This window comes from Athene cunicularia (assembly GCF_003259725.1).
Source record: "Athene cunicularia isolate RWA chromosome 1 unlocalized genomic scaffold, athCun1 chr1_part1, whole genome shotgun sequence".
NCBI classification, from domain to species: domain Eukaryota; kingdom Metazoa; phylum Chordata; class Aves; order Strigiformes; family Strigidae; genus Athene; species Athene cunicularia.
This window is the reverse complement of record NW_020799091.1, coordinates 112768924-112791806: the sequence shown is the minus strand read 5'-3', so window position 1 is coordinate 112791806 and position 22883 is coordinate 112768924. Positions and strand designations below refer to the sequence as shown.

Sequence of the window (22883 nt, the reverse complement as noted above, 5' to 3'; positions counted from 1 at the left end):
TCCTCTTTCTTAAGCTAATCAAAAATCTTCTGATACACTTGAACAGGTTCATATGCATAGTAGTGAGTACTTTTAGTACTATAATTTTATATCTTGTGTGCACTGAAATTACAACTAGATAGTAAAAACTGATTTAGAGGAGGTAGAGAAAGCATTTATTTTCCACTGCACACGCTTGTTCTTTTTGTGGTGGTGGTGGGGGGGGGTTTTGTGAAGAATTAAATTTTTTTTTCCCCTTTTCTTTCCCTACTACTGCTCCCTCCAACACATGCTTGCATTTTGATAACACCAGACTGTCTGGTGCCTGACCTTGCACGGGACAGCTTATTTTGGCCTAAGATCACTAGAATGCAGTTGAACAGTTGGGGAGAACTGAGACTGTCTCATTTGAAAGGGATAATGTATGGTATTGAAAGACATTCCAGTTCTGTTCATTGAGTCATCAAGGTTAGTAAGGGCTGGAAAGAAATAAAATTTTGTTGTTGTGGAAAGTGTACTTGGTGAGAAATGTCTAAATCTATATACCTATGTGGATCAGGTTTGGGCAGGTTTCCATAAATGTCCATGGCTCTGAACCTAGTAATTTCAGGTGAATAGTTAATAAAAGTTGAAACCAAGTTAATGAGCTCTCATGTTTCTTATAGACTTACATGTAACCTTACATGCTGTGGTTTGCTGTCTTAGCAGGAGGCCAGGGGCAAAATAGTGGGGGAACTGTAAGTCTCTGATTAAGCCACAAAGGTCGAACATCTAGATTACAGCTGACTGGGTGAATGGAACTGGGAAACGTGCTGACCTACGGTAGCTCCTTGGCTCTTCTGAGCACTTTAGCTACCAGTTCTGTACTTTACCCCTGATATTCTTTTCCCTGTGATGAAATATTTAGCTACGGAGGGAGGAAAAGCTATTTTAATACCCACTTTATGAAAATATGAAGCCTAATCTTTCTGTGCCAAGATGACTTTGTCAATCATCATTTGATCATTTTTGAGAAAATATTACTGAAATATATTTGCTATGTCTATTCATTCATTGCTAGAAAGTACACCACCACCCACCACTATTTATTTACAGATTTTGTTTTGCTTCTGTTTCTTTGAATTAGAGCTGTAAACAGTGCTCTATCTGAGTAAATACTCCATTTGAGCGATGTGATTGTTGAGCAGATGGTTGTGTGAATGTAAACAGTTCTTGAACTTCATGTTTAATATTCCAAGTATCTGCATTACACAGTGTCCAGTACATGTTAGTATATCATTAACCTCTCTTCTAGTGCTACAGGGACTTTGTTTTTAAAAGGAATATTGCAACAATGCTTCCTGCAAAAATATGTTTCAAATATTATACTTTTGGTAAAGCACTTCAGACAGAGGTTTACAACTGGGACATAGGTATTAGCTGGATTGTGTGGAACAGCTACCAAATAAGCTAACACCACTACTGTAGCGAGCCATGTGCTTGAGAATGTCATGTTAGTACAGTTTTAAAGAAATTGCATAGGCCTGTTGGATGTGCTTGTGCTACAAGTCTAAGCTGGCTCCTACCCATATTACCACACTGTAGTAGCAGCAGCGGTGATGGGTGCTTGGGTCAGTTTCAGTAGTAGTGAATGGCTTAGGGCCCAGGCTTGCCCTGTCTGAGGTTCTCAATCGACTGAAGGCTTTGCCCTGACAGTGTAGGCAAATTCTCTTGCCTGCTGATCGTCCCCATATATTGTTCCTGTAGCGGTGCTTGGAGGAAATAGCACATTCTCCCATAACTGGTTAGGAAGGAGTTCTTAAGCATCTCATCACAGGAACTACTATGTGAGCTCTGTCAGGCAACTGCAAAAGTTTGAAAAAGTAGGTACAAATACAATACACCAAATGTATAATTTAGACTTCTGTGTTTCAGTAGCATTAAATGTTTTATAATTTGGCCCATAGGCTCAGGCCTGGGTGCTAGTTGCCTAGATTAACCAGAGGCAGTCTCGACCTGCATAGAAAACACAGGGACAGAAAGTACTACAAAGATTATCTAGTTCACTCCTCTGCCCCAAGGTGAGATCTCTGTATCTAAGTTTGTCCAACTCGTTCTCGGAGACCTCCAGGGGTGGAGATCTCTAAGATCTCTGCAACTTCACCAGACAACTGTTCTACTGATTTTGTAAACCTTGTAATTAGAAAGTCTTTTTCTTAACATTCCGTCTAAAGCTTCGTTGCTACAAATTAAACCTGTTGCTAATTGTCCTCTGACAAGTACTCCTGTATAGTGAACATGGAGAAGAGATTATTCTGTAGCCCTACTTTCTCACATGAATTTAATTTCAAGATGCTATAAAGACAGCTGTATTTAAACGGTAGACACGGCATTAAAATTGGATGGCAATGACTGCAGTTATGTGATAAGATGGAGCCAGATTCTTTTTGGAATTGCAACAAATAGGACAAGAGGCAGCGGGTACAAGTTGGAACATGGGAAATACTGGTCACATATAAGAATTTTTTTTTTCCTTTTTCCCCCTTTACTGTAGGAGTGGTCAGAAGTTGAAACAGATTGCCCAGGGAAGTTGCAGAATCTTTATCCTTGGAAATACTCAAAACATAGCTGGGTGAAGCCCTGTTCTAACTGGAGCTGCTATGAGCAAGAGTTTAGACTACATGACCTCCCCAGCCACATTCCTTTCAGCCTAATTTGTTCTGTAATTCTCTGTCATGTCTTTTTGATCTGGTGTATGAATTTACATAAGTTTTGGGGTTTTTTTTAAAAAAGTCCCATGAATTTGCTGAATATATGTAGCTGTTCTTACTGAATGTCCCTAATTTTGACTTCATAATTAGTTTTAAGTTCTATAAAAAGTTAGAAGTTAAAATTAAGACCAGTGTTTTAGTTAACTGCATACTTTTCCATATAGCATGGTTTGGATTTTTTTTAAATTGTCATAGCTTTATTTTAGATTGTCTTTATTTCATATGTATGTTATCTAAATAATGTCTGCTCAGCATTTGTGTGAATGCCTCCTGAATGCCTGTGTCTTAGACCTAGTAAATAGAAATCAGAGGGATTCTTTGTCTTTTGGGAGTTAAGGGAGGTGGACTATTACTGCCAACCATGAATTTTTGAAAAAAATTAGAGTTACTGTTAAAAAATCTTACTGTTGCTGCCCACAATAATGAATGAAAGACAAAGCCAAAATAGTTTTGGAGTTTGCATAATCAGGATTTCTCTTGTGGAACTTGAAAGCTGATCTTTTTCTCTTCAACAATGATGTAGACTTCTGTTGAAATGGAATTGTATAGGTGAGTACATAGCACCTTCTGGTTGTCCAGGACACTTTGATAAATTAATGATGTTAACAGCTGTGTGTGTTCAGGAAGGAATTTAAAGATCATCCTGTCTAAAGTCCTGGTAAATTCCTTTGTCCTACTGAAGATTTTTAGAAAGGGTCATCCTGAAATGTGCTTCCATCTCTACTACTACAATTTGTCAAAGAAGGAATCTTGAGCAGGGAATGAATTTTAGGATGGATGAAAAAAAAATGGGCTTAAGCCTTGCTCAGTTTGGCACAGAAAACCACTGAGGAGACAGATGAGAATCAGAAGTGTGGTGCCAGGTGCTGTAGGACACCAACAGAATATAAGTACATGTGGAAATTGCATTATCTCACCCTGTTCGCTGTGTACTGCCTGCTTGTTCACACCTTCTGCATTGAAAAGGTGAATTTCACCTTTGTTTTCAAATTTATTTTCAAATGTCAGGGAATTGTCAAGTAAAGGAGAATAAATTATTTCATGTTTGTGAAAACATTTTCCCTAAAAGGCAATGGAAGTATAATACTGGGAGAATTTAGAGGAAAGAACACAGATAAGACAATTTAATTCTGTTCTCTCTGGCTTTCTACTACATCTTGTAGTAATAGGGTGATGATTACATACTGAGAAGTGAGTACCAATTCTTAATCTTTAATCAGAGCTTTAATTTCAGGAGAAAATTCAGAAGGTAGAAATTTTGAAGTCACTCTGCAAATGTAAACAGAATTTTTTAAATTATAAAGTTCACTTTGTTGTTCTAGAGACTTTCACTGAGTTTACAATTCCCTCTAAAGGTGACCTAGCAGAAACTTTATTTCAAATTGTACCTCATTTTTTTTCTTCTACCTTTTCATTTGAAATGTTCACCCTTACCACCTTGGTTTTTGTTCTCTTGCCAGAAAATGTGTGTCTGTATGCTTCCTCAGGTTTTGGAAGAACACCAGAGTTTCAAAGAATGTTTCATCTTTTCTTTCCTCATCTGACAAATTAAATCTACATTAAGAACTCCTTGGCATTTCAAGAATTCAAATGGATAAACAAATTTTTAAAGTCCCAGTGCTGAACTTTCAACAGAGGCAGTTGTCTTTCCAAATGTTAAATAGTCATTGAATTTAAGTAGGTTTCTTTTTAAAAATGCAAAGCTGATATGGTTTAACTAAAAGTCCTTTCCTGTTGTTTAACTTTCACTCCTGATTATGAAGATGCCACGATTTCATTAATTTTCTAGTTACTCTTGTCTCCCAGGGTTGTCATGACCTGATTTTTCTCATGTCAAAACAAGCAGAGAAAGGAGGATGTGGAAGGGAAACTTAATAATATAAAAAAGCCAAAACATTCAGAGGTTCAAAGCACTGGCTATTCGTAAAGATATAGAACTCACCTTTAACTTAAATCCCCCCAAACCCTCAAAGCTGTTTTTCTTAATATTTGTTTTATTTCTTTTTCTGATTATTTAAATGGTATTTTAACTAAACAGTTTTTGTCAATGATGGAACTCCCTTGCATCAGCTCCATCACCACTCTAATTACTGGCATAAATAGGAAAAACCCACTATAACCACATGTGTTTTAAATCCATTTTTCTCATGAACACTATCAACAATGGACTTTTAGGATTTCTCTGCTTATCATGTATTTCACAGTCTGAGAGTACTTTTTCCTGAGATTTCTTCAATATTACGCCAGTTTTCTTAAACAATTTTCTTGTTTCTAATCCATGTGTCACTATGTCTGGTTCTTTTCTATTAGGTTTCTGTATGTATTGCTTCCCCTTGGGTGACAACACCTGACTTACTTTTCTCACAGTAGTTGAAATTTCATGTGTGAATTTAATGTATCTCAGTGTGTACCACTCATTGCAAACAAGTGGGAGATTACACCAAAGATGCTTTAGCCTCTCAGAGAAGGGAAATTTGATGAAAAACATGCAGTAGTGACTCATTGTGGGGATGTACTATTCTGCCAGCAACTCAAGCTATTTCACTGTGGATTTTGTCTAGCATGCAATGCAAGATTTACAGATTGTATCACTGTTCAAATTGAATGAGATGCTCATAATTGTTAAATGAAATGCAGCTGTCTTGGCTATGTTGAAAGGCCAGAACTAAGGCTAAGAGCATGGTTCATTTTCCAATATTAGAGGTAGCAATGCCTAAATGTGCTACTTTGTGCACCCAGCACTTTTTTCTGAGATCTTTAAATTATTTCTACACAGTTGCAAACAGAAATTCTGTGATTGTTCTTGGATGAGTAAATTGGGATGTTGGGGTTAAATGGCTTGTTGAAGGTTGCTGGGGTGAATTGATGATCCTCAAATCCTGATGGTTAGCTGTCTTCTGCCACAACTGCAGGTGAGATGGGGTTGTTAAAGTGCATGAGCAATATGCAGAATGCCCTTCAGCAGCAGCTCCCAGCACAGCAGGACAGGTGGTCCGTCAGAGGTCTCCACACCACTGTCTGGAGTTTCTGCTTTGTAATGAGCGTTTGTTCATGGGGAGTGAAATCTGAAATGTCTGGCTGTTGTAGCTGGAAGCTAATTCTTTGTTCACGGAGATCTGTGTTTTAATGCTGTTAATGTTTTCATTTCATTCACTTGTTAGGGCAATAAAAGAGATTGTATTCTTGGCAGACAGATGTAACTCCTGCTGAATGAGAACCTCTGGCAATTTGAACTTTTGCCACCCCACTGCTGAGAGATGATGGCTACCAGGGTGACTGTTCCCAGCTGGTACAGGAGGTGGGATAAACGTGGCAAAGCAATCCTCTTTCAGGGTGCCATTGTGCCACTGGAGCTGCTCCCTGCATTTGGTGGGGGAGGGCTGTTCACACTGGTCCAAAGACTTGTGCCTGACTGGTAGGTTCAATTAAGCTTTGGGCGTGTGTCTCTGCTACAGTCAGGAGTGGATTACAGCCTGGGAAACATACCTAGTCTATCGTTGAATAAATTAACTCAGATAAGAATGGTGCTTGAGACATGACATCGTGGGCTTGTCTTCTGAGTCCCAGCTGCCAAGCTTCTCTGCAGCTGTTGCTCCAGCAAGGCAGGACCACACTACCTGACTGCACAGTAGACACAGCTTCAGTTATCACTGCAGTCTCTTCAGTCACCTGATTTAAGCCATAATCTTGTTTCATGCTCTGCCGAGCTTCCCCTCTACACCAGCCTCATTACATGTGAGGTCACAGGACCATAGGATAATTCAGGTTGAAGGGACCCCCAGGATGTCATCTAACCCAATCTCCTGCTTAAATCAGGCTCAGCTATAAGGTCAGGCCAGGTTACCCAGGGCTTGCCCAGTGAAACTTTCAGTAATGAGTTGCTAAAAGAATAAAAGCTAATTAAAGCTTTATGAAGCATGTCACAAGCAGGAAAGCTCATAGAGAATGGGAAGGGGGAGGCAAGGGTGTCCTCGTTTTGGCTGGGATAGCAAAGGCAAAGTGGAGCAGGAGGGGAGAATATGTGTAGGATCGATTATATTGAAGAGAAGAAAGAAGGGTTTGCATAATTTCTGTATTGGGACTTAATATCCATGTATATCTTTAAGCACAGTGTAAATGTTCTCCAGGGCTTTTTTTATGCAAGACACTATTTATGGTTAAAGGTATGGAAGGACCCTTTCATATTAAAACTTCCTGTTCTTTTGATTTACCAAAAGTTAAGTAAGGAAAGGAAGATTAAAGAGGAAGGAAAGACTAAATAGATTTCTGTTTCTGAAAACAGACTACAAAACAGCTTTTCATACAGGGCATGAATTATGCTTACAAATAAGCAGCACAGTCTTTACAAGCATTATGTCTCCGAGCTGCTGGGAAAAGAATTTCACATGTGGAGATTTAACCATATTTGAAGTCTCAGTTCCTAATAGGAGAAAAAACCCACTAATTTCTGAATACAAATGACTTAAAACCCCAAACACAACGACAGAAACCCATAGTAGCAAACTGTTGACAAGTTTTGAAAGTAGTATTTTCTTTTATAGTTAATTCATTTAGCTGTTAACTTCATAGATGTTGTAGTAATTAATATTAACGCTTATAGCCTGTAATGGTTATATCGGCAGAGAAAATAATAAGATTTATGTGCAGTTTCTGCACTGAGATACTCTTTTAAATCTGAAAAAATTGTGTGAATGATATTAATCACAGAACAAGGGAGAAATGCCCTCATTCACTTAAAGTTGAATCAAAAAATGGTATTAAAGAATGCTGAGGTATTAATTAAAGTGAAGGAAGAAGCTGTGACATTAGAACTTTGAAGCTGACTATGGTGAATCATTAACATATTATTAAATTTAAGAAATTAATTTTTTTCTTGTTTCTGTTTTGTATTTCCTTATGCAAAGTACTTGGTTTCTATGAGATGAATGGTTCAAGAGATTGATCCCAGGTTTGCATGTTACTTGTATAGTTTGCCTAGTGCGGAAGGTACCAGCCAGCACTGTGGTACGGCTGTAAGCTACACTGTTGTCTTCATTTCCAGGAGTGGGTTTGGATAGAGTTGACTTGTAAAGTTGTACATGCCTGAATACTACAGGGGTGACTGCATCTCTTTGTGATACATCAGGTATTGATTAGTGCAGTATGTGGGGAAGCAGGTGGGATTTGTCACAAGCGGGATGAAAAAGTTTGACTTAGCCCACTTTTGAACATTTACTTAAAAGTTTAATGTGGGGTTTTTTTTTAAGTGTCTTGCCTGTATGAAGAAAATAGATGTCATATGGATTTCTCGAGGACAAATTAGTACCATTCAATTTCTATTCTCACATAAACAATACAAGGACTCTTCAGTTTCCCATGCTCTGCCATTGAAGAAATGCACAAGAAGCTGGGAGGGACCATGGCCATGACAGCTGACCTGAACTAGTCAAAAGGATATTCCATATCATAGGACATCATGCTCAGTATATAAACTGGGGGGAGTTGGCCATGGGGGCCAGCTGCAGCTCAGGGACTGGCTGGGCATCAGTCAGCAGGCAGTGAGCAATTGCATTGTGCACAACTTGTCTTTTCTTGGGTTTTCTCTCTCTTTTTAATCTTTATTTTTATTATTTTATTTCAATTATTAACTGTTCTTATCTCAATGCACAAGGGCTTTTTCCAGTTCTCCCCCCCACCCCACTGGGGGGAAGCGGGGAGAGGAGTGAGCGAGCGGCTGCATGGTGCTTTTTTGATCACTGTTAAACTGCAAGTGTGAAAAATTGTTCCTTGCTTCTTCCTTGGGTTTTTTCTGCTAGTTGAAGCAATTGTTCTCCATCTGTCCTTCAGTACTTTATTTCCACAGCAGCTGCTTTGTGAATCTTCTAGCTTATGTAGTCTTTTTGGCTTTTGTAGAATAGAACCTTTTTAGTACAGAAAGAGAAGAGCACAGGGCTTTGCTCTTAAAATGAACCTTTACAGAACAGGTCACATGAAAGGAATACAGTGTATAACAGCAAATTAAAATTAAGGGGTTGGGAAAATGGTGGGAAACGTGTTCTTTATGTGCTTCTTGTATTTATCTTAGGTTTGTCCAAATGAAGAGAAGAACCATTCCACAGAAGAACTTAGCAAGTCTGAAATCCACGAGGAGCTGAAAAAGGCTAATAGTCTTCCTAGTCTGGCTCCTGGAATCAAAGCAGCAGATAAAGACAAGCAACCCCGAGAAGGTTTTTTTCATTTTCTTGGAAGCTTATTTAATATTGCAACAAAATCTTCTTTGGTAGAATCTAAACCCTCTACCTTCCAAGGCGAACCCAACAGATATGAAAAGGATTTACAGAACACAGCTACCCTTCCGGAGGACATGCAGCCAAAGCGTTCGAAAATTGAAGAGTCTATTTGTTCTACAGCTAGCATAAAAGAGGATTCTGTAAATAAAGATGATGCCATCTTAAATAATATTGGGAAAGGTATCTCACAGGAACTGCAAGGAGGCTGTAAACGATCTGCAGATGCACAAAGGTAGGTTTTATAATTTATTATTAAATACAATAGTCTTTGTGCGTGTGTATGTGCACAGAACTGCCTTAACAAAGTTCTGCTGACTATATGACAAATCACTGTCGTTTCTAAGGATGGTTGGGGTGTCCCTGACTCGACTTTGTGTAAAACTCTAGTAGCAACTACCTTAAATAGATAACAAGTCGACTCCAACAAAATGATTTTTTGAAGAAGGTTTTCTAGAAGTTTTCTCACTACAGATAGATCTAGTTTAGATCTATCTAAGTGTGAAGAGAGGTTAAAGATGCAGCAGTTAGAAGTATGTTCAGTATTGTAGGTCTACTTTAAAAAAAAAAAAAGTGTAAAGAGCTTATTTCCATCCATATTGTAGGCTAAATAAAGGTTTGAATGTTTGTCCTTTTTATATTTCAGTAGTTCAGTGGTTTTACTTCTGCAAGTAAGGTTTCCTCATTTTTAAATTATCTTTCCTGGTTTATTTGACTTGGTGATTTTTGCTTATGTGTTTTGTTTCCCCTTGTTCTTTGGGGTTTTCCTGTAATATAAATAAGGTTATATAAAATACTCAAGTAGCCTAAATAGGGAACATCCTTAACAGTCCTGTAGTATTTCCAAAAAAATGGCACCAAGGGCACCAATGTGTGTTTGAGACTAGAAAAGAGAAAACATTGGCTGTGATCCACACCATATATTACAAAATATTTCTGACTGTGGCATAAACAAAAACATTTGTAGCTGTTATGTTGAATATTTAACTATAGGTGGGCCAGTACAGCATAGGTTTGGAGTTAGGTGTGCATGTATGCGTGTGGTACCTGTCCAGTTTTTGATAGGCATGTAGAATATGGACTTGTCTACAGGCAGTGAATCTGTACATAATATTTACTCAGATTTTAATACTGCCCAGGATATTTCTTTAAAATTTAAGCTGAAAGTAATGATTTGGGGTAACCAGTAAGTCTATCGCAGGGCTCCTGCTTGTATTGCACAATGGAGAGATGTACTGAGTAGAAGCACCTTTTTTTTTTCAAGTTTTAAAACTAATTTTACTCAATATATTTATCTGTGGTGTGTGAAGTGTTTCACCTCCATATAGGAGGTCAGAGAATTTCCAAAGTAACTGCTTAATGAATTTCACTTCCATATTGGGGATGTCTCCAGCACCCTTTCCTTATTTATTATTCAGTAGACTAATAATTTGAGCTGTCTGTCATTCACCTTTGTATTATAAATATAATGGCTGATCAGGATTTGAATAGGGGATCTGATACCTATTCAGGTGAACCTCAGACTGTATTTCCACCACCAAAATACAGTACTGTGTGTAATTAATAAGAATAATGGTTGTGTTCTCATGAGTACTCTGGGTTGGTCTGTGACGTGGTCGACTGGCTTTTATTACAGATTCTTATCATAGTAGCACACATCTGACTGACGCTTTTTCCAAACTCCATGTTGTAGCCTAGCACCACCAATTTATGGGTCAATACAGAAGAAAATTTCTCCTCCCCTTAATTGTTATCTGAAGATAGGGGCATTATGTTATACAGTCTAGTTCCTGAACAAACTCTGTATTTCTTTTAAAAACCCTGTTGGATAAGATGGCTTGCTGCATCATTTTCTTGCTGTTGTTTGCTGATTCTGTAGTATACCCTGGAAACTGGCAGGCGAGTCACAAGTCATTGTTCTGGGGCTATGCAGAGATCCAAGAAAAATCACTCCTTGTCTCAAAGAGATCTTAGTCAAAAAAAGACCATAATAGATCTTTTACACTTTTTACTTTGTTCCATGTAGTTTCTGCCATATCTCAACAGGCTTTCTGCTGTACTTAATGTTTGCTCTTTTTCTCGCTCTCTCCACCCACAGCTACTGGCTGTATTACTCAGTTTGCTGTGATAGTGTATCTTCTATGCAGTTGTTTTTCTCTTATTGTCTTCCCCAATAAAATCAGTCCTCTTATGCTGTGGTCCTCTAATTTTTAGTCTCTCCTGTCTCTTCAGACAAATACAAATCTTGGAGATTTAACTGAACGCCCAATATGTGGTGAACTAAGCATAGCAATTGGAGCCTGCAATAAGTGAATGAGAGACAGCCATGGTCAGCCCTTACAAAGTCGATCTTTCTCTTTTTTTGTTCTTTTTTCCTCTAGTAAGGAGCTGGTGCACATCTTTGCTTCCAGGAAGAAACCTCTGACTTCTGCTGGCTTTTCAAAGTGTACGCATGAGTTTTGTTTAACTTTGCCTTTTTACTGATGCCCTACAGGTCTATCAGTAGTAGTGGTGAAAGTGACAGAACGTCTTGGGATTTTGTTGCTGCTTTGCTCATTTTATACTGCTGCATTTGAAAAGATCTTAAGCAGTGAACCAATAAGGTGCCTGGCAGTCTGTATGCAAAGTTTAGAGGGTCAGATGGTCTTAGTCTTGTGAATTCTTCAGAACAGTATGGGCTAATAACTTTGTCATTAATAAAAGCTTACAGAGTTCAGAAGGTGTGAGTATTAACTCACTGAAGTGACCTCTTTTTGTTCTGTGCAAGTATTTTACTGGTTTTGGTTTTTTGAAATCAAAGTTGAAGCTGGCATTTTCAATTGACCATGTTTTGACATTGTCCTATATTGTTAGAAAACCTATGCAAATTGTTGTGGATTTTTCTGGGTATAGTTTACCAATCTCACGGTCAGGAAAGCATATAAAAATGTGTGTTACTAGTTTGGAGGGTAGGGGTAAGTTCATCTGTATGCAGAATTAAGTTTTTCCATGGAAAAGGATTTTTTTTTAAATGGAAGAAAATTCGGGGGTTTTTCATTGTAGCTGCTGTAAAATCAGGAAAACACTAAGCAGTCATTTTTCATCTCAACTCATTCTCAAAAGTGCAGTGTACATTCTGCCCTTTTTGGCTCAGGATATGAACAAGTTAGACAATTTCTGTGTAACTTTTGTGTATGTTTTCTCTGCCTGACTACACAGGGTGAACTGTGTTTCTGAAGCAATTAGTAAAGAGAAGTTGAAATGACAATGCAGAAGCAGAGGTTTGCAGTTTACGTTTTAAAAAGTTTGAATCAAGGATACTTCTTCTTTCTGTTATGGAACTGATTATGCCAGGTTTGTTCTCTTTTAGTTTATAAAAGTTTAAAGGATATAGAGCAGTTTTTTTTCTCTTCAGTACTAGCTAGCTTCTTTAATAAATATTAACTGACTGGTATTAAACTGTAAAAGTAATCCTGATTGCTGAGGATTGGCTAAATCGTTTTGTAGAAAGTACTAAGAAGTAGTTGGGAGTGCTAAAAGCACATGAATAATGATTGGGGTCATGGGGGAAAGATATAGCACAAGGGAACAAGAAGGCCCCTGGGTACCATGAAGGGAAGGGATCATATGAATGTGGTCTTTTGATAATCCCTTGAAGATTGGGTCCTGAAAGGCAGATGAGACACACTAATAATCCATACAAATTCAAAGGTACTATTGATTCCATTGATTGTTATGTTAAACTGCAATTTTTGCCTTTAATGAAGAGGCGAATTGAAGCTGAGGACTTCACAAATTCTTAAGACTACTGCATTATTAATCTTACAACTGTTTTCTTTGTCATGAGAAACATTTAAATTAATTTGTGAATTCTAAACTACTGTTAAATATTAAATTAGGGGTTCTCTGTGGTTAGGAAGGAGGTTGCAATGATAAGTGAAAGAGGGGCAGTTGTTAGATTGCATAATTCCTATTGAGTTGTTTAAAAAAAAACAACAAACCAAACAACCTTTCAGAACTAAAATACCTACCACATGGTCTCAGACGCCTCTACCAGGACAACTTCATTAACCTTGTATCCTTAAAGCAGTATTTTGCAAAATACAAGGAAATCGGGCTGCTATGACCTGTAGACTGAGGTTAAATTTGCCCTCAGTGGGAGACCTGGTACTTGGTGAAGACTCAAGTTTCCAGGCCTTGAACCAAGGAAAGTGGAACTCATGAGTTAAGTCTGTGAAGTACATGTTTCTGAGGGACAAAGGAGCGTAGGTCACGTTATTCCTTCATCACCCCGACTGGTTGGCTCAGAGGTAATTGTACCTTAAGGGCTTCTGCTCCTTTAATCCAGACAGTGGCAAGTGGTAAAGGATAAGCACAGACAAAACTGTAAACCACGATGAATTTGGCAAAGTATTTAGACAACAATTGCAGCGGACAGTAACCCAATAATTGCAGCACTGAAGATGGATGAGGAGAGTTTGGTTGGCCAAGTCTCCAGTTATTGCATCCCTTATTCTTCCATTTGCCTGGGTTGGTTGATGATTTCTTTGCCATTGAGAAGTGAAGCAAGCAATTGGGCTTGCAGTGTTCTATGGAAGATTAATGATGAAGGTGTCCAGTTGTTAAAATATAAAATACGGTTTTAAAGTAATACTTATTTGGCTATAAGCAAAAAAAGAAATGCAAAGTAAGGTATTTGCTACTAGGCATAGAAAAATATCTTGCTTATCTAAGATGGCAACTTTTGTGTAGAATATTTCCCAGTGACAGAGGGGTAAGTATAAAAGTGAAAAGTTTGTATTTAGTTTTAGTCTTTGCACTCCTTAATGTTGTTAAAAGCCAACTTTTCACCGGTGAAATAAGCCCTAAAAATAAAACCATGGAATAGTGGGGATGCATTTCACCTAATTTCTCACTACTGGAAGTCTACATGAGAGAGATCAAGATTTCATAAAGAAGGTGACAAATATAAAACATGGGTTTGCCCCCATTATCTTTCTTTTCTGTCATGTAAATTTTTTTCACTTACATATATATTGCCTTTCACTAACAAGATATGATTTGTCTTCAAATTTGAGGCTGTTGCTCTACAACTCCTGAGAATTCACTTCCTGCAGTACATACCTGCCGTCTTCTCAAAAATGCCAGTCATGGGTAGTAGGCAGTATTCTCTACAGGTTACTGAGAACACCACTCCAAAGATTTATTTTCCTTCTTTCTCCACTCACACTCCATCACACTCCCCCCAGGAATTAAAATTAAAAAAAAAAAAAAATGAAACAGATCTATTCTATTGACTGCTTGCCATTTGCCTGTTTTATAGTGATGTGCAAAGCAGTAGTACTTGTGAAACTGCACGTCTTGTTTTGGAGTTTAGCAAGAAGCCTTTCTGCATTGCTGAACATGGTTGATGAGATGAAAATCAAAGTAGTACACACTAAATGTTTTGATTATAAAATTCTGACTGCTAGTTAAGATGCTAACATCCCAATTCAACAAAATACTTAAGATCCTGACTTCTGCCCTCTTTTATGAACCTTGCGGACTTGGAAGTGAGAAAGAACTCCCAACCCCACAAGTGCCGGGATTTTCTAATGGTAGATAGGAGAGGGGGTAATTTCAAAAACGAATGCTCAGAACAGTGTGCTTTCACACTTTGCCAGGAGCCATCCTTGTAATAGTTCAGCGAGAGCATTACAAGCTATTTAATTAAAAATTTGAGGTAACCTTGAGGAGAGACAAATTTCAGACTGCTCACAGTTCTATGTTAGACATTGTTGGGTTTTGTGAGGGGTTGTGAGGTTTTTATATTTTAAAGTCTAGTAGGTATGTTGCTATACATCTAATTGCATAGCATTTCCATCTTAGTATTGTCAAAAATCCTGTTATTTTATTTTGCTTTTTTAGAAATATATCTGATAAAATCCTTCAGGTCTACATAATTCTGGTTAACACGTCTGTTTCAGAGCTTGTCATTTACCTTTGTTTTATTCAGGCTTGTGGTGATACAGAAACATAGCCCTTAATTTGTTGGGTGGATTGCATATTGTGGTTTTGATTCAGTCAGTAGTGGGAGTATTCATCTTTCCCTATGCATGCCTTTGACAGACAATTGGGATTAAATGAACTGAAATTAAATCACTTAATTCCAAGTGGTGGTCTCCCAGGTAATTCCTGAGGATTAATGCAGAAGAGCAGGGAAGCTGCTGCAATTGTTGAGATCAAATCTGTCTTGTGGTCAGAGCTGTGACCTTCTCTGTAATTGCCTGCCCAGGATCTATTTTACATACAGGACCTAAACACTTAAATCCATAGATGTACACATCACATGGCAGTGTCTATCCATCTCTAAAAGTATTTGTTTGGTGATGACACTAAGAGGAAAACAAGATCACTCTGATGGTTACTTCTATTATAATAATACCTGTATAAAGATTCCCATTGTACAAACAAGTATATAAGTATTTATATAGTAATATACAGCCTGTCAGGCTGAAGAGACAGCTGCTTCCCTTTTTAGTAAGAGGTTGCTTTGGTGGCGGCTCTGGGGAACACCAGGACAGCTGTGGCCCCTGGGTGGTCCTGCCAGCACATGCCCTGCATGCCTGCAAGCACTGCTGTTTGGACCTGCATTCGTTACCTTTGGTCTTAATTCCCTGATGCAATTTGCTATACAGACACTTGAAGCAGCACAAGGAGGAACAGGGGGTGGGGCAGATGTACGTATTGTGGGGTGGGGAAATGGGGAGGGAGGAAGGGGACATAGTACTTCATCTTCCAGTGGCTTTCTGGCATCTGCCTTCAGAAACCAACCATGGAAGTGCAGTGTTGTTCAGTTGCTGGTGCTCAAATGGGTAGGGAGGCGTTGCCAAGGGTGACCTGCTGGTGCTTGGTGGGTATAAACTATGTGAGTAGCTCCACGCCTTGGGACAGCCAATATGGCCCCAGATTGATTTGGAAGGCTGTTCTGGATTGGGATCATCCTGCCCCTCATTCTTTAGGTGAACTGAGGAAGGAGGCCTCCAGGCTGTTGCAGGGGTATACCCAAACTCCCATGGAAGGATTTAGTGTTTGGTCACTAAAGAGGGCTTCATTATTCTTAAATCTTTTCTTCCAGACATCTCTCTTCACACCTTAATTTGAACAAGCTACCCTTTTACACTACTCACAGACTTTCAAATTTTGATGAGAGCCCATGCCTGTGTGGGACAGCTGAGTCCTTGTCAGGATAGGTGCTGTGCTGAGACTTAGCAACCAATTCCAGCAGTGGGGTGGGTGAATTGCAGGGCTCTGCTGTGGGAGAAATGCAGGCCCAGGCCTGCCTGCCAGAGAAGGGTACCTGCCCAGAGTTGGGATGTGGGCCAAAGGAAAGGTTCTTGTTGGCACCAAAGCAAAGATTTCTGTGTTTCCGAAGGATGAAAGCTTCTTAGTTTAAGAGTAATTCATAACAGATGTATGCGATGCAAAATTGAGCTAAATTAATTAAGCTGAAAATTAATTCACTGGGTTTTTTTCCGCTTTTTTTAATAGCGTTGTTCAACTTCAAAATGTATTTGATTAATAGGGACTGTTTCTTAGAACATTTTACAGTGTGGTTTTTGAAGTTAAGAAGCTACCTGCAATGTAATACCTCCTAGGCCTTTACTTGTCAATAACAACCCTCATACCTTCATCTTTACTGTTGTTGGGGTGGCAAGTAGTGTCAGAGAGAGTGTATCACTGAGTTCCTGCTTTCAGTAGTCAGGTGGGTTGCTAGAACATGCAGTCACTTTGGTTGCCTCTTCAGAGAACACGCAGCAGGTCCTGGTGTAATCTCCCGCTGACAGATCTGCCTTGCTCCCCCTAGCATCGGTGTATGTGAAAGGGAAGGATAATTTTTTTGTTTCTGGCATCCCAAAGTCAAACCCTTTGGTTTCCTTAACACATCTGAAGCTACACTCTTCTTTGAGAGTAGAGGGATGTCCTAGCTTTAATTCTGCGTAACGTATGAGGAGCAGCTGAATGGCTTTATTCAGCCTTAAGAAGAGGAAGCTAAGGGGTGACCTTACTGCTGTTCTCAGCTCTCTCATGGAGGGAGGCCTTAGAGGAGATGAAGGCAGACTCCTCTCAGAGACATGTGCTGCTGGGATGAGAGGCAACAGGAACATGGGATATTGGGAAACGTGTTTTCGCTGTGAGGGTGGTCATACCCTGGGGCATGTGCACAAGGGCTTCTGTCCCGAAGGCCTATCCTCAGAGCTTGGAAGTGGTAGGACAAGGTCCTGAGCACCCTGATCTAGTTGCTCCAGCTTAGAGCAGGGTCTGAATTGGACGATCTCCCACGGTCCTTTCCAGCCTGTATTACAGCTCTGTGCCCAAAGGCAAGGCTGTCTCTGACACAGCAACTTTGTGCCATCCAGCTTCTGAATGTGATTTGCTTTCTGTAGGGATTCACAGCATGTTATAACCCCTCCTTGCACATCAGCGTGAGGCAGCATGTGGCAAATTGCTGCAGAGGCAGCACAGACCACGCTTTGCCTGCTCTTTGGAAGAGGCAGGTCACAGGCACTTGGGCACCTGAATACCTGAGTGCGACAGGGGGGAAGGGAGGGGTAGCTGGGCAAACTGTGTGGCGTGCAGAGGGCTGAGAGTGGCAGGTAGGTGTGCGTGGGTACCTCCCACGGGTACAGGCAGAAAGGCTGTGTGATCCCAGCCCTTCTGTGCTGGTCTGGTTCTTGCAGCTGCCAGTGTTTTGGGTCAGCCTTGATCTGTGCTTTCTTCCTTCAGACTCAGAGTAGGGTTTCTTTCCCAGATGTGGGAGATAATCAAGAAGTAGTACTCTGAAGGGCAAGGGGAAGGAAAAGCATTCTTTCCAAGGTCACAAAGACTATATTTGCTTTTATTAAAATTGTCATTGACTCTTAATTGTCTTATGGAACATTAGCTTTGAAACTTCCTGCAGAATTAACTGTGTGCAAATCACTTTGTTCAACCAAACTTTTGACCTTTTAAAATATACATTGTGAAGTCCCAGGACACCACATATTTCAAACTTCAGATTTAAATCATGAAACTATCTCCTCTGGCTAAAAAATAATTTTCTTTCATCTAAATTGTATATGGCAACTTTTCAGTTAGCCCACAGTGTCTTTTTTTTCAATAAGGCTTTTATTTTTTTCCATTTATGAAGATCTGACATGAGTGTAGAAACCAGCTGGTTGGCTAAGTTGGGTTCCACCAGGCGGTTTTTCAAAGTGACTTTAAGACAGTTGTTTCCAGACAAAGGACCTTAACATAATTTTTAAAAAGTTGTCAGTTAAGTATGCAATAAGAAGAAAGCTAAGTGGAAAAAATTAAAATAAACAAGAGCATAATTTTAAAATAGTCAGGGAGGGGTAGACAGGAACCACAAGAGACAGCAATTTAGATCAGTGGTTTTCAGCCAGTAGCCTGCAGATCTCTCTGGGAGCTACTTCTGAGGGGTCTGTGAGAGGAGATTAGGGGAAACATGCACATGTATGCTTGAAAAAGCAGGAGGCTGCTGAGCTGGGGAGAAAATATCTGGAAGAGTTAAGTATGAGAGAAAAATGGCCAGTGAGGCCAAGTGTAGCATGCTGCGGAAACAGGCCAGCCAGCAGTATGCTTACACTTTGTCATGAGCCCAGAGCTAATCAGTAAAGCTGGTTTTAAGAGCTTTCTAACATGGATGTCGTGCTGTGCAAAAGAAGCTGTGCTGGCTGGGGATCTGAGGTGCTGTATCATGCTGTATGATCTTCTTCCATCTTTTTGAAAATAGTCTAGGGTTGTCTGCTTTCTGCGTTATTGTATGGTACGAATATGAAGATAAGAAGGATCACCATCTTGATGACATGTACTTGCAAAAGATGCAAACAGCATAGTCTGTATGGATGGACTGAGATGAGACATTCAAGGTAGTGGGTTTCCTCCTGCTTCAAAACCAACAAGATTGTTTTATAACTAATGCCACTTTCTGGGCAAGTTACACAGGATGTCTGTCATATGAGATGTCAGAAGATGTTCCCCTCTCCTTGAATTACACACACCCCCACCCCACCCCTTGAACTTTTTATTTCTTTCAGAAGAAATCTCTACAAGTACCTACTTTTGTCAAATCTAACATAACTTATGTTGACATCCTGTCTTGTTGCTGTCAACCAGTCTTTTGTGAAACTGAATTAAGGCTTTATAGGGAATTGAATAGCTTCCTGTGAAGAAGGGAAAGAAGGAATCTACCAGTATTTGAAGTATATGACAGAATACACACTGGGTTCTGTGTGTAATCAGGCTTTCATCTGTATCATATGAGTTGAAAAAAAAATTTTGCAAAGAGTTTTTAAGGTAAGTTCTGAACTGACATATTCTTTTGGTGGTTGGAAATGAATTGTTACTCTAAATGTCTATGAAACAAGTCTCTAGTGACACTTTCATAAGATTTTCTGTGACACAGCCTGCTTCTAAATATGTTTCATAAGACAGCTGAACTGCTGCTGCTGCATAGGAACATGGGTTGTCATTTTTTAAATGTCTTGTTGCATGTTAGCATTCAGATTAAACATACATCTGTGTGCTCTGAAAATAAATGCATTAGGACTAAAAGGTCTGTTGGCAAAATTTTTATAATATGCTGAGCAGTAGATTCTTTATCAAAGGTCAGAGATCCTGAAGTTGCCATGTCTGTGGAGGAGAGGTTCGTTCCATTTTAAAAGAGCATCCACTGCAGAAACTCTTGGTAGAGGCAAGTCTGCAGGAAAGCAGAGCTGTGTGTTAGGAGACACTGGCAGAGGCCAACTACAGGATGAGGCTCTGCAGCTGAAGCAGTGCTGTAACCACTGCTAGTCAGGATTGGGTTTGTGCACGGTGCTCCATAGAGCACATTTCTTTGAGTCTTACTCAGACTTTAAGACTGATCAATCGGAGCATAAAATTTTCTCAGAAGACAAACAGAGAGCAAAAAGAATTTGAAGACAAAGGGCACCACATAGGCGAAAGTAAACATCTGAATACATTTGTTTTGCCTGACCACGTGTAATAAATGGTATAACTATTTCCTGGCTTCTGTGGCTCGAACCAATGTAGATGTAGTACCCCATCATGCTGTGTTCTCCTTGTCATCTCTGTGTAGGCAATCTTTTGTAAAATTAACCTATTCATCCTATTTCTGGATGCTTTATGTTTAAGACTTGCTGAGTTTATGGGAGAATTTGAAGGTAAAGTTGGGTACAGGAGAGAAACAGATGGATGTTTTCCAGGTTTGTGTCGGAGTACTAGTTCTTGCCACATGGTTATAGATAAATTCTGAATTCTTCCCACTGCATATCAGACAAATATCAACCATTAAATGAAAGACACTCAGTAAAAGTTAATTGTCATCGAGCTGTTTATTCAAACTAGTGCCTTGGTTTTAGTGGAAATGAGTGTTTGGTACCTTGCAATACCATTAATGTACTCACTTTAAACACGTATTGTTACAGTTTTCCATTTCAAGAATCCATAAAATTTGTTTGGAGAATTGATGCCAACCTGTGTTCTGTTTGTTTTCTTAAAAGATATTTTATCTAGATTCAGGACAGTTGTAGATCAACTTTTATTTTGAGGTTGGACAAAGTATGGGAAAGCTGATGGATTTTGTAAAAGCTTAATAGTAATTATTTAAGACATTTTGACTCTGTTCTGACTTAACGGAAATAGGGTATTAATCAGTAAGGTTAATTCTGAATGAGAGCATGATCAGGTATTACATTCTTAGGATTTGTTTCTGTTATGACCATGACTGATACCGAGTGAATTTAGTATACTGTAGAACTCAACAGATACTTCCCCAGAGATTTTTAGGATCTCTGGAGCTTTGGAAAATATTTAGAAATTTCTAAAGTGGAAGAAAGTATTCTGTGAGAAGATGGAAAATAATGTAATTTTTTTTTTCAGGAAAGCAAAAAACCCCACCCTCCAACTGTGTTTTGTTCTCTTTCACTCAGAAATGTATATTTTTCTTTGAAGATGTGTGAATGCTGAAGACAGCAGCTTTAACAAATGGTGTGTGTGATGTTTAACAGCTGCCACTGTTGGTATCTCTGGAAACCAAACTAGTGGTATAGAAGACTAAATGTAGACATCTAACTTAGCAAATGCTCGGAAGACATGCTATTTATACACAACTTCCCTGTTTCCTCTATAACTTAATATACCTGGCAAATAGCCCTCATCAGAGATTACAATTAATTTAATCCCAACAAACTTAATTTTCAAGTTCTCACAATGTCTAAATTCCCATATTCATGTATTTTTGGCATTAGCCTACATATACCTGGCATGCATATAAATGAATGTTTATATCTCTGTTTTAATGTTTATAGATATCAGTAATTTCATTTTTAGTTCACTTGTACTCTTTACATGTCCAAATACTGCACAAGGAGGAGTTTACTTGTGGTTTTAAATAGTATTAAGTTCCTTCTTCAAAATAAAATTAATATTCAAGTAAGAATCTGGGCATCTCAAACCTTAAAAGAAAAGAGATTCTATTTTAGATTGCTAAATCCACTGCATTTTTAATTTTTTCTATAGCTGTTGAGAAAATACATACTCAGAATCCATACAGACAATATTTGAAGTTACTGTTATTCAATGATACTCAAATAAACAGAATTAGTTACTTTGCTGTTCAGTTCCTTGGTAAATTTAATGTTCTGGTTTTCACTTACATTATTTGTCCTCAACCCTAGAGCTGTAATAACTTCTCAGTAAATGTGAACTAAGGTTAATAGGCAAAAAGCTTTTGCCTATTGAATTGCTTTTATATTAGAAATCAAAATCTTAATTAAGACACACACACACTTTTTTTTTACTTTTTTTCTTTTTTTTTTTTTTTTGTCTTCAAGAGACTCTTCTGAAAGGAGTATGACAATTTCCCAGACAGGTGAATAGCCACTTCCAGCCACTGGGTTAGCAGACATAGGGCAGACTGGATAAGAGTTTGAAAAGGTTTGTTCTTAGTTTAGATGGAGGCTGATGCAGAATGGAGTTTAAGCACAGTCTGAGTGTCTGCTTTGTCCTAAAGTGAATGGAAAAGCTGACAGTCACATTGTTATTGTCCTTGCTTGATATTTGTGAGACTTCTTTAACTGGTAGAAAAACAGGAGGGGAAGGAGAGAAGCATTAAAAAGAAAACTGAGTCTTTTGATATCTGTTAGTGTTAAGAAATAAGAAAAACTGCTTCTTCAGAAAATTGAAAATGACAGGCTCTAATTTATCCTCAGTATTATCAGAAAGAGCAGTGAAGGATCAGGATCACAGTTTTTCCATGGTGATTCACTTATTTTATGCATTCACTTCTTTTGCTACTGAATTTAAGACTAATGAATGGCTAGATCTACCAATTCCTTGCCACATTTCTGGGCTTCTCATTTCAGTATTTCTTCCAGCATTGAAGCAGTCTTCATTTTCACCTGATCTCCATTCACTCTATTTCCCTACACCCCTATGGTTCAGAAAGCATCCCCTGTATACTTTCTTTTATTCACATGTCTTGCTTCTCCTTGTCCTGTTTCTTAAGAGTATGTTGAGAACTTGGGTAAAAATTTAAATTTCTGTTCACTATTTTAATGAACAATAGTACAGTAATTTTTTTTTCACTTTTAAAGTATAGACCTGCTTTAGTAGGATATAACACTTTCACAAAAGTATGCTTCTGTCACTGCAAATGTTGACTTGCAGTGGCATTTATAAATAGTAATTCCATTGTCTAGTAGAAAGCAAATGGAGGAGGTTGTCTATACCAACATCTACTTTTTGCTACTATTTGCTTTAAGTTGGCTTTTTCAGTAAAGGCTATGTATCATTTGTCACACAAACCCGTATTTAGGAAGAGCAGAAAAAGGAGGAAAATTGTGTTGCGTTTAATCTACAGTTT

General features: G+C 38.7%; 1 protein-coding gene across 1 annotated transcript in view; it reads left to right on the top strand.

Moving 5' to 3' along the window:
- The window catches only part of CRYBG3 (crystallin beta-gamma domain containing 3), a 78891-nt gene that overhangs the window by 6410 nt on the left and 49598 nt on the right, over positions 1-22883 (top strand). Inside the window, exon 5 of the mRNA XM_026846787.1 lies at positions 8794-9230. Within this exon, the coding sequence (XP_026702588.1) occupies positions 8794-9230 (437 nt within the window). The remainder of the gene's footprint in view (positions 1-8793; positions 9231-22883) is intronic.